The following is a 15,394-nucleotide window of genomic DNA, read 5'->3' as shown; positions in this document are numbered from 1 at the left end:
CACGATGTATGATCCTCTTGCCTCAAGGAGCCATCACCTCAACAAGCAGAAGTGCTACCAGCCTACCACATTTGTTCAGACAGGACTTCTCCTTACATAGTGGATACATCACAAGTACAGCTTTATACATCATGAAATTAAAGAAAAAGACGCAAGTGGACAAGGAAAATCTCCATATATATCATAGGGAATAATTCAGCACAAGATGGATATGAGAGCACAAGACAGTCATTAGAAGGAAGCGTGTAGATGAAATGCAGCAACTTCCAAAACAATAGACTTAATATACCATGGGAAAAGAGCAGCAACTCCCGAACGAACATAAGATGGCAAACAATGCCATTATGAACAACTTCTCTTGGCTTCACAATAATGGAATTTGCTTTTCAATCATTAACATACCATGGGAAAATTGAACGAGCACAATTACATGTATACTGCAATGCAAAGCAAGCATTCATGAATGACTTTAAGTATAATGCAAACGTAATCTAAACCATATTTCAAGAAACTATAGAACTATAGCTCTATATATGGTCTAATTGCCTCGCAAACACCTCAAACCTTTCATGGTATATACAGGTATAAGAAACCAAACCAAAAAATGAAGGACAATGGTGAACTATAGCTCATTGCTTGCACAAATACTATGAACCTAAAACAATACCCTCCCTAGTGAGATTGGTTACACGAAGAACTGCTTGAGCACTCAAAGGCGAGAGCTTTGATTGACAGAAATGCTCCCAGGAAATTGTTTCTGGGTCTTCACTCACGGTCATTGTTTCTGGGTCTTCATTCACTACTGGTGGGGGGATAACATTGAGTGCTTTTTCGTAGATATTTTGCAGTTCTAACAACAGTGAACGAGCGGCCTCCCTCGACTCAGGAAGCTGGTCACTGAGCTGGGATGCAGCTATTTGGATCAAGTTCTCAATTCCATATGCTTTAATTCCCTCTACTCCCTGTAAAACATGCAACTCTGTTAGTAAAGACCAGATCTAGTAGTAAAAAGATAATTAGGCAACCAGCTAGAAAACAAAAACTAAGAACAGGACAAAGTTTATTCCTCTTTCACATTTCAGTGATATGATCATACATGAAAAGACACAAATGCCAGAAAATGTTTCCATGTTGAAGGTCCGCTAAGATGTAATCTTTCTTGTTTCATTCAACAAGAACAAATATATACTGCTGAATAATAAACTAACCACCAGAAGGGTATTGAAAGCGGTTAATTATAGCATTGTGAACAAAACTTATTGGAGAAACCACGTAAAAGTTCCTAATATAATCAAATGACTGACAAATTGTTACCTAGTCATTCATTTCCTTAACCAGAAAAATTAATTCTTCAAACGCTCTCAAGAAGGGTTTCCTACTAGGGTAGAGTTCAGTATCAAGGCATTGTCAATAAAACATAGCCAAGGGAAAGATCTTAGTCAGCAGATGAACAAATTATTACCTATCCATTCCTTCAACCAGTAAAGTAATTAGTAAAACACTCTCAAGAAGTAATTCTTAAAACGCTCTCAAGAAGGGTTTCCTGGGTGGAGTTTTGTATCAAGATATTGTCTATAAAACAGTCAAGGGAAAAGATATTAGTCAGACAAATAACAAACAAACTACGTTAACAACAATTGCAGGAAAAAATTGTAAGAATGAAAATAGTAATTACTAAAATTAACAAGTCAGGGTGCATAAGGAAGAGATTTTAGAACTTTGAACTCTCACCAGACGTGGTACACTTCGAGAAAAGCAGCTTGAAGCTTTTGCTCGAATTCTAGGATTTCTGTGTTTCAGATTTGGTTGCAACTTCGGTAACAACAGTGATGGAGAAACCCACGTTGTCATTGCTATTAGAGCTTTCTCAGCTGCCTCGCAAACAAATCGCTTGTCTTGTGAAGATTTCAGAAGAAGTTGTACAAGCTAAGCAAGGAAACAGTCACATAATAAGCACACGGACAAGGTAAAATTAGGAGAAATATATTGCCAAGGCAGTCACACAAGTCACAAAAGAGAAAAGTTACCAGTGGATCCATCAAGTCAATTATGGTGTCACAGTATGCTTTGAAAATGTCAGCTGATGCCATAATAGCAGTCTTACAAACAGCACTTCTCGGATTTTTCAAAGATTTCACAACAAGGGAGATCACATTTCCCCTGCACATTTTAAGTAATAAGCATAAGTAAGACCAGACAGAACAAAAGGGGAGCATACAAAAAGATGTCTAACCAGCTAGAACATCATGATCAAACATCTTTCAAGTTCTTATCCTAGGTGACCAAAGACTTACAACATATCAACCATTGCTTCTTTGTGAAATAGGGACAGACGCCGAACGTCATTGAGTGCCTCACACACTAAAACCCAGTCCTTGGAGTCAAGCCCAGTCAACAGTGTCTACAAATGAAAAAGGAGAGGCAAAGACATTGAAAAGAGACTTTTGTAACCAATATAAAGAAGCAAAACCGAGATGCAAAATTACTACGATGAAACATCAAACTATATCAGGAATCATTACCTTAAGACTTGTGTCAACATCTTCTACATCATTCAAATTCTCACATTCGATGTATTCCACTTCAGAATTTCCCACCTCTGCCCCAGTATACACCTTACCGTCTCCATTAAGGCAAGGTCCAACCAGTAAGGCAGGATTTTCTCTTTCCTTATCTTTCGAATTTTTATCAACACTCTCAACCCCTATTACTGGAACACTCCCATTACTGGGGATCTCATTGTTCATCCCAGCTTCAGGTAGTGGAATGAGATCTCTAGCAGCTTCCTCAGACATCATTTATGGATTAGATCTGAAATACCAGCAGTGTAAAGGGTTATTACGAGCCACGTCCGCAATGCACTTAAGAAATCATTTCCCGTCGAATAGAAGAGAAGAAAGCTAAACAGATATGTGAACTCCGGAGAAGAGGAGAATGCAACATAATAAACAGATATGTGAACTCCATAGAAGAGGAGAAAGCAACATAATAAACTGATATCTGAACTCCAGAGAAGAGGAGAAAACAACATAATAAACAGATATTTGAACTCCGGGGATTTTAGAACTAACTTTTGGACCTCAACAATGCTTTTTCATATTTGTGGTCATTCCAGTAACTTACTTTTTTTTCTTTCAAGGTCCCTTACCTAATTTTCCATATCAATACTTAGTTCTTCTACTTAAGTTTTTGTTTATGATAGATGGAAGATAATCTCAATCTCACAAGCTTCACTTTAATTGTAAATTTTCATAGCGGAACAGTATCCTAGAGAGAATACAGCTATTAAGGCTTCTATTCAAGATTTGAAGTTGAAATAAAAACCCGTCTACGTACGTTGTCCCAAGGAGATAGCTGAATAGTTTAGGCATAGAAGTATCAACCTGAAGATTCCAGGTTCAAACTACCAGTTATAACACCTGGAAAGAGCTGATTTGCTTCAGTGTAGAATGTTACCTAGTGGATTAGTCAAGGTACCTAAGCTGGCATGACACCACTAGGGGACTCACATTATCAAGTACATGATGTAGCATTGGCTGGAGAAATGGAAAGCGCACACAATAATCTAATGCCTTTGAGAAGAAAAAAAGGAACAAGTAACATAGTGATCTAATATTTCTGAATGAACAATCCAATTTCTTATTTGATGAACTTCAACATTGAAGGTTTGACAACACTACTTTGCTTTCAATTGGTAGCATTTGGTGTGAAAATCCTTCAGCCAGTAAATTAAGTAGAATAGATGTTGCCAATGTACAAATCACGCAAGTTTTTACTCAAATAATGCTGCAAAAACCTTTTAAGAAAAAGACAAAGAACACTTTAACCTAGAACGAAACCCTAAGTTAAGCCCAAATGAAATAGTTAGCTTATTTTTGTCCATCCAAGTTAGCAACAAAGCACTTCGAATCACTATTATAACAATGATTAGACACATCAAACTCCATTAAACTATTTACAAATAATCACTAACGGAAAAATTCCTCGTATTAATAATAGTAACGGCAAAGAAATCGCATCTACACTACAGGATCAGAACAATCAACTCCAACAAGCACTATCTACAAAATAAAACAATCCAAAACGTATTAAAGTAGAATAGCCAAGATCTCAGAGAGAAGAACCTTCGCAGATCGCAGTTAGCAACTTCAAAGCAAATACAATCAACAAACCTATACAACTGGATTACTCCATCAGCGATTTACAAAAAATGCAATGTTTAGGGGCTTTAGTGATTCGAATGTACAATACTACCTCTTTAACTTACCTATAAACTAATAAAGGCCTAATAATAACAGAGTAAGTGAAGATTGAGCATACCAGAAAAATGCGGTGAAATGATCGGGTAAAGCAGCAAATCGAAATGATTTTGAACTCTCCTCTTCAAAGACAAGCAGATTTAACCTACTAAACAATGGAGGATTTGATGTGTATAGTGAGTGAAGAGTAATAGACAGAGAGAGTAGAAAAGAGATATTTGTAACCGGCGAGAACAGTAGAATGAGACGGCGCTATTTCACACCAAAATTGGGCCGGCAGCACGGGATATGTACATGTGACCGCGGAGCAGAGGGAGTCCAAGGACATAAATTCGCAATTTTCGCGTTCGCGAAATTACCCCTATGTCTTGTCATAATTACCGACACTCATAATAATTCTGTTTTATTTTAATTGTCGTTTCAGCTCGTATATTAAAGAAAAATAAATTAGATAAAGAGCATGAATACATTTGATATTAGATGCGGTAGAGAAAAGAAAAATTAAAAACTAAGCTTCCAAGTGTGGTAATTTCAATTGTTAATAGTGACGTAATTAAATATTGTGCATACTTTTTTAATATATATTGAAGAGTATAGTTAAACATATTTTTCAAATTTTAATTTCTAAAGATAAAAATTTTTGAGATAACTTTTGAATTAAAACGATGGTAAAATAATTCCCCCTGCTTATGAAAGTTGAGACTTCATTTTGAACAGACCTTTCAACAGAAGAAAAGCAATTTTTGAATTTGGTGCCACATCATTTGAGTAGGACTGTTTCTCCGCTAATTAATTTGTTGTTAATGTGTTTAAATAAAAAATAGGAAAGACTTTAATTAGACAATAATGCGCTCATATCATTTTCAATTCAAATTTGAATTGTGAAAGAACTAAAAGATGTTGTTAATCACTACCAAAAATAAACTAAAATGATTACATGATAAACCGTTAAATACAGTAAGGAATCAATAATTGGCCGGACTGCCAAAATTATATTTTATCTTTTGGGTTTGTGTACTTCAACGGCATAATCTTGATAGTAGTTGAGATCCACAAATGATAATCATATATTTTTATTTTCTGATGATATATCGGAGTACAATATATAAGCAAAAAAAAGGCATATTTATTTTTATACTTTTAGAAAAGGGTTGAATTTGTCATTTGTCATATTTTTTTTGATTTTTTTTATTAAGCTAAGCCATTATATAAAATAATTTATCAAAATAATATATTTTTTTAAAATTTTACAGAACTAGTATAAACGTATTTTGCAGTAACATTTTAGGGTATATTTCATTTTTTTAAAACTAACAGTATTAGGTTGATATACGTTACCGTGAGTAACGTTTTACTCCTAAAACGTTAACGTTTTACTCTAAGTAACGTTTTTTAGGAGTAAAACGTTGTTCACAGTAACGTTTTAGGGGTAAAACATTACTATGAATAACGTATATCAATCTAACGCCGTCAACTTTTAAAAAATAAAATATACCCTAAAACGTTACTGTGAAATACATTTATACTAATTTTGTAAAATTTAAAAATAAATATATTATTTTGGTGAATTGTTTTATATAATGACTTAGTTTGGTCAATACTTCCTTTTTTATATATATTTATCCTTATTATTCAATTTAGGCATATATTTACCCTTGAACCGTTAAGTGTCATATCTCTTGCTTTTATCATTTTACATGGTGCATATGTGGCATATCTACATGGATATATATTTATTCCATTATTAATTTCTTCCTGATTTAATTATTAAATCAATCCATTATCTTAAACTCGACTCCTAATATTATTTCATAATAAAAGTGGGAGACATGATACTTAACAGTTTAAGGTTACATATGTGTCTAAAGTTAAATGTTAGGAGTAAATATATCAAAAAAGTATGACAAAGGGCAAATCTAATCCTTCTTTGAGAGTAGAGGGATAGATATTACCCTTTGCCAATATATAAATTATATACGACATAACTACTTGTACTATTTTTTCCTGATCCACAAATGTTAATTATATACTTAGCAAATGATCTAAAAGTAATACTAAATAAGACAACCGTTACAGTTAGGGAATCAAAATTTGGCCACAATATTAATAAAATTATCATATGATTGTTGAGATCCACAAACTAATATATATGTACTTTTTTTTTCTTTCTTTTCTTATTTTTGAATGAGATTGAGTCAATTTCTACTGTTGCTTTAAAGACCTTTGTTATTTGCAAAACTATGTAGTAATTTGTTTAATAGTATAATGATTCAACTGATTTGGTGCCTGTACAATTGATGATTTCCCTTGTGTTTGATTTTATAAGTTGGAGACTTTATCACCTGACATTAGATTATAGTTGCTCTTAGTTTATAATTTTGTTGTAAATACTTCTAATAGTTTAAAGTTTTGAAGCAATGATAAATTCATTTTTATTTTTATGCGACCTTCAAACCGTGAAAATAACTACTAATGCTTGCAACATGGTAGAATGTGTATATCACACTTTTTGACTTTAACTTATTAATTTTAGTTCGATAATACAAATGATATCATATCATATTGAAGATGTGTCAGTTCACAACCTTACAGCCATATTGTACATGAATGATGACCCATCCCATCTGATTTTTTTTCTCTTATAATATATGATGATTGAGCAAAAAAATGTGAGTCAGCACATGGGATGCCTCACTGGCCACTGGAAGCAAATGGTCACTCATCAAATTAAGCCAAGAAAGCACGAACTCTATTGACTATTCCATTGTCTAGTCTATACTATATAGGTAGTACGCACATTGGACATATATTCTCACATACTATATATTAGCATTGCACATGGACTCTGCAACTGTGGCTAATCAGATCAGTTTTGTTCTTTTGTTTTAGGACATTGTGTCCTTGAGAAAAGATAGGGATATTCTTCCATGGCACAACACAAATTATATTAGCGATAATATATAAATATGACCATTAATTTAACGTCAGTTGGTAATTATGATCCTTAACTTTAACTTTGGATGTACACAAATAGACACTTAAACTTGTATAAAGTTGAACAAGTAAACACATGTATCCTACATGGCATGATACATGTAGGACACAAAATTTCCATGTAGAACGAATGTGTCAATTTGTTCAATATTATACAAGTTTAAGTATTTACTTATGCACATCTAAAGTTAAGGGTCATAGTTATCAAATGACGTCAAGTTAAGGATCATGATTATGTATTATATCTTTATGTCAAGGAGAGAAAGGCCATACATATTATTTGTCCAGATTTTATTTACTCTTTTAAAAGCCTTAGAGATTATTGTTGTTGAAAACAATGATTATTTCATCTAAAAATTTAACTCGATTGAAAGAACATAATTTAACTAGATTGAAATACCACACATATTTATTTACTCAATTTGCTCTTCAACAAGTACGTAAATGAAGTAAGTAAATGGGGCAGATGGGGAATGGATCTACTGTGGTCATTAAGGAAAAACAAAATGTCATGGGCTATAAGGTCTATTTTGTGCTTCTGCTGTACCCATATTTCAATAGTGTCCATCTCTTTCAATTTATTTCAATAAAACGTCTTTTTATGATAATTTTTAATTTCAGTTTTTTCTATGATATTTTTAAGACAATATATATTCGATATCTTTAAAAATACATAGAATTTTAAAATTTTCTTAATTTTAAAAAAAATTGTGTCAAGTCAAAATCAGACAAATAAATTGAAACGAAGAGAATAGTTATTTAATGAGACTATAATATTATAGCAAAACATTGATTTAGACAGCAGCTGTTGGTAACATGGAAGTGCTGATTCTGCGTACAAAGCAGAAATTGACGAAACAGTGATCATTCTGTATTTGCCCTCGAATTATTAGGTTCTAATATATATATATATTTCATAAACTCATCAACACAAATTCATTGTTTGAATAAAGTCTATTGAGTTTTGCTGAACCCCAATGTGGGCTACAGCTCATTCACTTATTATACACTTGATCGGAACATTGTAGTATGCAAATAGGGAAATATTCTACTCTTGAATCCTAACGTTAGACATGTCATCAATTATTAGTATATGAACTCCTCTTGTATTCGATCAAGCACGTAATTTGAACATGTAGTCAAAATAATAGATGAGAAATATATGAAGAAACATCAAGAATCAGAACTAAATCAAGAGAATAAAAAGCTGCAAAAGCATATTAATAGATGTTTAAATAAGAAGTTGGAATTACAACACTTATTTCATCATACAAAGCGCGCGTAGATAAGAAAAACTGTAATATAATATTCTAAAATTCAATTAAGACCAGAACCATCCAATAGGCTCTTCTCCTTGTTCATGGTGCTGCTCTTCTGCCACAAAGACGTTAGAGAAGTAGCCATGGCAACTGCCATGATCATCACTACCATCATCTTCCTCTGATTGTAAACCATCCATGGGTGGAGGAACATTGCATCCTCCAGGCCCTGGATACTCCTCATGATCAGTGTGAAAATATGAGTCCCCACTGTCCACCAGTTGTGGACTATGCTCATCTACTACCGCGCTCCCACCACTGCCACTGCTCAACCGGTCCTCAGCCTTCACCTTCACTTGAAGGGTCGTCATAGCATCGACCTCCAACATGTCAGATTTTTCATTTCCCCCTGCAACTGCAACCACTTTCCCCCGCAACTTTTCCATCAATGAAACAACCTGCATTTTTTCCCAATTAACAAAATAGTTTCATATCGATACTATATACAACAACTTAATTACTTGCACGCTATCATGTAAGCTAAAAAGATAAAATCACATTTAGTGGGATTAGCAACCTCGAATACAAGCCAAGTCAGGTGTACCTACTATACAATAAGTTGTGATAAACTTATATATAAAATTTGATTTGATGTGTGACATAAATGCGCAAGACTTACAATGTATACCAACTCTTTAACGTATTATGAAGAGTTGCCAATTGTTATAAGTCAACTTAGCGTAATATTGTAAAAATAAAATAAAATATGCTGGTTGATAACCCTATTATTACATCACTTTGCAAAATAAAAGCAAAAGAATAAATTAGTAAAAGTTTACTAAGAAATAACAGTAACGTAACTCTGATAGTAATACATCCACTATCTATATAGTAAGGTCTTCATCACTACGCATATTTTAAAGCAAGTTTTCCCAATATATCAAAAGTATATTCGCTTTTTTTGAAATTCAAAACCAAGTAATAGAAAAAAAACATTGAAAGTGGGGGGTTAGAACAGATGCTACTTTATTTATTTGACTCTGATGCAAGATGACTCAGAAGGACATTGACAGATATAATTTTCTATTCTAGGTGAGGAAGAATATTGTTTGTGAGGTTCCCCACTACTAATATTGATGGCCAGGTGTTACACAGAATATGACCTCAAATTAAAAGTCAGATTAAAAATCCTACCAATTACCAACTTCGCCGACAAATTTCGTCAACAAGCATATTTTAATATTCTACTATATACTACAAAAAAATTATCATAGACTCTCCTAGCTAGTTTTTATTCAATAAGGCATCATATTATCCTACATATATATCCGACTCTCCAATGTTGCAAGAAAGGCGACTTTTTGTCATTGATCAAATTGTTGCAAGACAGGTGTGTTATCCATGATTTGTTAATTCTTCCTCATAGAGTATTGCAAAAGCTAAGGCCTTAAGGACATACTATTAATAAATATGCCAAAAATCGACCAGAAAAATCGATGTTAAGAGGTTGGTACAAAGTATAATAGAATTTAAGCAAATAAAATGATCACAACACTATTACTATATGGTTATACCTCAGATTTGAGCTTATCGTTATCTTTGCGAACGGAGTCAAAATCAGAGAGAAGGGAGTCATAAGAGGATTTGAGCTGATCATAATCCCTCTCGAGCTGCTTGGTCTTCCACCGGGCACGGCGGTTTTGGAACCATACAGCCACCTGTCTGGGCTGCAGCCCCAGCTTTTTGGCCAGCTGGGTTTTGCGCTCGGGCTCCAGCTTGTTTTCTGTCTCAAAGCTCTTCTCCAACAAGTGCACCTTCATTTACGTACCCAACAACGCAGGACATGCACTTATTGCTCAGCAAGTAATCGAATCCCACAAAATTATAAAATTTTGCTTAAAGAAAACGCTCGTTGATAAAAAAGAAATTCCCTTCTTTTCAGGGTTTAAAGGTAGAATAATCATGGACACAATATTGTGAAGAATTTGATGCTATAGTGGTGAATATGTTCCAATATAATTAAAACTCAAATCACTTTAGAGGGAATCTTCTTTAGTTACTTAATTATAATTTGACTAAACAAATCGTTTCACATGTAGTGGCCAATTGCCAAAAATATGTGATGGTGAGATTTGAACCAAAAAATTAAACTATCTTGATAGCTAGGAGATATATGTCACAGTGTGTTGAATTGCTAACTACTCCGTCGAACTATTAAAAAAAACGCATTTCTAACTACTTAATTTATATTTTTGGGTAGATAAAGGAGGAGCAGGATGCTAACCTGCTCAGGAGTGAGACGGCGCTTCTTCTCCGGTGACTGCTCGTCGTAGTATTCCTCGTCATATAGATCCTCCGGCGAGCTAAAGAAGGGTCGCCTCTTCGAGGAGTCCTCCATCTTCATCATCGTCGATCTTGGTCCTGTATCAGTATAAGTCAGGCTTCAAAATACAATAGTATAAAAGGCCACCTTTAGAACTTACATGCAAAAAGGTTGTTACAATTTTATTATTATTTTTACTGTACTAGAGACAATCAATCTATAAAAACAATATCCTAAGTGAATTAAATTTAAAACTATCTATCTGAAACAACTTATAAAAATAGGTACAAACAGAATCTACGTATATCTTAACCTCTTCGTACTCCCCGTGAAATTATAAATCATCTATCGCAGGTTACCCTACAAGTTAACCGCTTCGTTTCATCTTGTACGATTCAGAATAAATTAACATGGACAAAATATTTCTATACTTGTTTTGGTTGTAAATTTGAATAATGAAATTTACATCATTCAAAAAAATTAAATCAGATCAAGACGAATTTCACTTTCTAGTGATAGTGTTACTCATATCATATACATACTTTACTTTCAATTTTAATTGTGGAATTGAGTCATCAAAAAAGTTCTTAAATTATATTTTCATAGTAATATAAGTAATTGGAATAGAGAACATAATGATTAGAGAATACCTCGGAAAACAGGATCTCCGCTCCCAAGGAACAGCATGTTGCCGTGACACGACGACGGGTCGAAAAATATATGCCCAGATCCCATATTTTCAACTATCTGGAAAATCGCCTATTTACACACAGAAGATTATTTATATATGTTTCCGGCGAAACAGAAAACGAAAACAAAAACTCCAGCACAGAGTTCTTCTTTTTTAGCAGGGATGTGTATGAAAAAAGAGAGTTGACTAAGTTTTAGAAGAGCATAAGCTTGTGGCGGAAGAAACTAGTACTCCACAGTAATCTAGCAGGAGTTTCCAAAGGACAAATACAAAATCCCATCACGAAATCCACCTTACCCAGCTCAGGGGTTTTCCCGTTTTCAGATTAAATAGAAGCAGTTAGAATAACTACTTCTTCCGATCGGAGGTTAATTATTTGACCTCCGAACTAGAAAAAAAAAAGAAGTTTTAACGGCCGGCGACAGTGAAAATAAGATTCCGGCGAGGGCGTATTATGTGATTTTGTCCGTATATATATATGCTGTTTTATAAGTTTATTTTGCGACTAAAGTTGATAGAGGTGAAGGATGGGGATTTTATAGTGAACGGAGGGTATTTTGGGTAATATAACAATGAAGCATGATATTGATGGGGGAGTGACTAACTTGCGCCGTGAGTGTCTGGAAGGGGGGTATAGTTTCTAGAAATATTCAGTGATTGTTTAATGGGGAAAATTAGCATATGTGCCAGATCAGGGAAGAGAGTGTGTGTCCCCCAGAGGAGCCATTCCCTACGGTCGGGAGTTTGTCGGATGGATGGAATGGCTGTGTCAGTGTTTCCTCTTTACCGTCTGATTCATTTTTATCATGTGATCCTTATTTTACCAAATCTAGATTTAATACATTCAAGTTGGAATTTTGTGAGTAATTAATTTCTATATGTCAAAAAAAATTATAAAAGGAAACATTGAAGTCGGTTTTCATTTCGATTGACAATTCACTTATAATAGAAATATAACTGTAAAACACTCCTAATTAACTATTACGAGTCTCAAAGTTGACTAAGTAAAATTTTGTATATTCAAAAAAATGTAAATATTGAAGATAAAGATGTTTAAATTGATATGTGAATATTTATGAGAAATAGAACAAAGTGGTGGATAAAATAAGAGAGGTGAGCCTGACATAGTTTTGAATATGTAAATAAAAAAAATGTATAAATATTAGAGCAATTTTTAAATATAATAAATACAAAATTCATATTTACACATGTAATAGCAAAGTTTATATAAATATGTATAATTCGCTATACATATACAAAGAAACCAACTGTATAATTCGTTATACATATATACAAGAAATCAATTGTATATTTTGTGTATGTATAAAACGAGAATGAGAGAAAGAAAAAAGAAAATTGGGCAGGAGAATATTTGTATTGTATAATTATAAGTGTATATGACGAAGATATATGTATTTGCAATTGTATATACAATTTTCTCTCACATTATACAAACAGAAACACAATTTATACATTTCGTTTATGTTTGTATAAGCGATAGAGGCGAGGGTGACGAGCAAGATATGGAGAGTGGCGAGCGAGATCTGGGAGAGGGGAGAGAGGAGAACGAAAATATATGTATATATACAATTTTTTCTCGCTTTACACAAACAGAAACACATTTTATACACTTGTGTTTGTATAAAAGTGAGAGAGAGCAAGCGAGAGAGGGAGAGTAGCGAGCGAGAGTTTGAGGGAGAGAGGTGACTGACAAACAGTTTGCTACAGGGTACAATTAAATTAAAATATGATTATAGTATTTATTTGATTTATTAGTTTGTCATTATATACAATTTTTCCTAAATTTTTTAATGAGGAGGTGCAAGAGGTAGGTTATGCGGTTTGAAGAAGGGAAAATTGTATATAATAGCAAACTAATAACCTAAAATAAATGGAGTAGCTATGGTTTGATTTAATTGTGCTCCATAGCAAACGTTAGCCAAAGTTTGCCAGGCGTCTCTCTCCCAAAAATCTTGCTCGCCACTCTCCCTCTGCTCGCCACTCTCGCTTTATACATAGAAGTGTATAAATTCTGTTTCTGTTTTGTATAAAGCGAGAGAAAATTGTATATACACATGCAAAAACATATATCATCGTGTTATACACTTAATTATACAATTTACAAACATTTTGCTTCAATTCAATTGTAGACAAATGCAAATTTTATACAAATATTGCAGAGAAAAAGGCTAACGAATTATACAATTGCAGTGAAATACAATTTTCTCTAGCTTTATACAACAGAAGTGTATATATTGTGTTTCTGTTTTTGTATAAAGCGATAGAAAAACATATATCTTCTTGCTATACACTTATAATTATGCAATATACATACATTTTAATTTGATTCAATTGTATGCAAAGCAAATTTTATAAAAATATTGCAGCGAAATAGGCAGCAAATTATACAATTGTGCATTATACAATTGCGGTGAAATAGGATAGCGAATTATACAATTTAGGCCAGCGAATTATACAATTGTATATGTATAACGAATTAAACAGTTTTATGTTTGCTATGGAGCGTAATTATGCAAACTTTGCTATAGCATACAAATATGAATTTTTTGTTTGCTATATGTGAAAGTTGCCCATTGAAGGAAGTAGAGGTGGGTCGAAAAAATATTGAAAAGATGTAAAGATATGGTATGAAACTTGATCTACAACTATTTGATATCATGATATGAAGGTCGAAGATTAATTATAATAGATGATGTATAGATAAATTGTCGAGCATTGTTTTTCCTATCAACATTTGTTATCTAAAAAAAAATCACTTTTTAATTCGTAATTAAAAAATTCAAGTAAATTATTATTATTCGACCTAAAATAATTGATAATTATCTTGATTTAAGATCCTTAAAACTTCCTCTTGGATAATTATCTTGATTTAACATATAAGAGGAAAACTTCGTAAGCTTACAATTAAAAACTAATTAGTGGTAGCTAATTAGTTATTTTCCAGTGGAGGTTGCAACGGAGGCGTGATGTAGTGCGTTACAGGTGATCAATTTTTGATGTCTTGGTCTTCTCATATTCCCAACTACCTTTCTAACAGACCCTTTCGTGGGACCCAGGGAATCAAAAACTCCTTTCCGTTTCCCTTAGTGGGGAAATAAATGGTAGCATCAAGCGTTAAAGACAAAAATAATTATTAACGATAATTAATATTTTAAATAGGAATATGTATTGTGTAAATATTTTTTATGTATGTTTATAGAATTCTTTAGCAATATTAATTCTAGTAATATTTAACGAATATCGATAAAAAATTTAGTACTTTTTATTAATGTCAATATTTAATGTCACTAAAAATTATTTTTATTATAGTGACTACAAAATTGATAATTAATCATAAATCTATATTATAAAATATTTTTAATTTTTTATCGCTTATAAACTGAAGTAAAAAATTATAAAAAGGATGTAACACTTTCTGAGAAGAATAATCTTCACTCAGAACTTAGAAGAGTTTATTCGAACATTAAGATAATGTCAAGGTGTAACAAATCGAAAAAATATGAGATTAGGTATACTACAATAAAAGATTTAATATATTATTATAGGGGAAATAATGATTTTAGTCTCTATATTAGTTTGGTTTGGATTTTTCAACTTAAAGAAACTTAACTATTTAACAAAATGATTATATAAAATAAAATCGAGTAAAGGGTTATAAATGCTTGAAAAATTATGTATATAAAATTAGAAATATATATTTTATATATTTTAAAAAATATACAATTAGCATGATTATTTCAGTATATATATTGAGTTTTTTCTTTCTCATTCGATGATTACTAATCAAAGTCAAATACAATTACATTTAAAAGGATTTAGTAGGTGAACATGTTCTTTAAGACTTATC

The 15,394-nt window shown here is 32.7% G+C and overlaps 2 protein-coding genes across 2 annotated transcripts; both read right to left on the bottom strand.

The window, feature by feature from the left end:
* Positions 1-345: 345 nt before the first annotated feature.
* Positions 346-4,643, bottom strand: LOC107008921. The gene is made up of 6 exons (XM_015208135.2): positions 4,321-4,643; positions 2,523-2,811; positions 2,295-2,401; positions 2,028-2,160; positions 1,732-1,926; positions 346-962 (listed from the first exon to the last, which is right to left on the bottom strand). Exons 2-6 carry the CDS (start codon positions 2,796-2,798, stop codon positions 648-650), a joined length of 1,026 nt encoding a protein of 341 aa, XP_015063621.1. The 5' UTR covers positions 2,799-2,811; positions 4,321-4,643; the 3' UTR covers positions 346-647.
* A 3,801-nt stretch (positions 4,644-8,444) lies between these two features.
* LOC107011642 (homeobox-leucine zipper protein HAT5) lies at positions 8,445-12,045 on the bottom strand. The gene is made up of 4 exons (XM_015211228.2): positions 11,486-12,045; positions 10,797-10,933; positions 10,087-10,326; positions 8,445-8,970 (listed from the first exon to the last, which is right to left on the bottom strand). The coding sequence occupies exons 1-4, from the start codon at positions 11,568-11,570 to the stop codon at positions 8,575-8,577; spliced, it is 858 nt and encodes a 285-aa protein (XP_015066714.1). The 5' UTR covers positions 11,571-12,045; the 3' UTR covers positions 8,445-8,574.
* Between the last annotated feature and the right edge of the window lie 3,349 nt (positions 12,046-15,394).

This window comes from Solanum pennellii, chromosome 2 (genome assembly GCF_001406875.1).
Source record: "Solanum pennellii chromosome 2, SPENNV200".
Taxonomy (NCBI): domain Eukaryota; kingdom Viridiplantae; phylum Streptophyta; class Magnoliopsida; order Solanales; family Solanaceae; genus Solanum; species Solanum pennellii.
The sequence above is the reverse complement of the archived record's forward strand: the minus strand, read 5'-3'. Positions and strand labels throughout refer to the sequence as shown.

Bases quoted from the DNA above. Each gene is read 5' to 3' on its own strand.
- LOC107008921 (XM_015208135.2), bottom strand. From the start codon at position 2,798: ATGATGTCTGAGGAAGCTGCTAGAGATCTCATTCCACTACCTGAAGCT. The intron at 2,402-2,522 runs GTAATGATTCCT...TTTCATTTGTAG, and splicing joins ATGTTGACACAAGTCTTAAG to ACACTGTTGACTGGGCTTGA. The intron at 1,927-2,027 runs GTAACTTTTCTC...TTCCTTGCTTAG, and splicing joins TTGACTTGATGGATCCACTG to CTTGTACAACTTCTTCTGAA.
- LOC107011642 (XM_015211228.2), bottom strand. From the start codon at position 11,570: ATGGGATCTGGGCATATATTTTTCGACCCGTCGTCGTGTCACGGCAAC. The intron at 10,934-11,485 runs GTATTCTCTAAT...ATACTGATACAG, and splicing joins CGGAGATCCTGTTTTCCGAG to GACCAAGATCGACGATGATG. The intron at 10,327-10,796 runs GTTAGCATCCTG...ACGTAAATGAAG, and splicing joins GCCGTCTCACTCCTGAGCAG to GTGCACTTGTTGGAGAAGAG.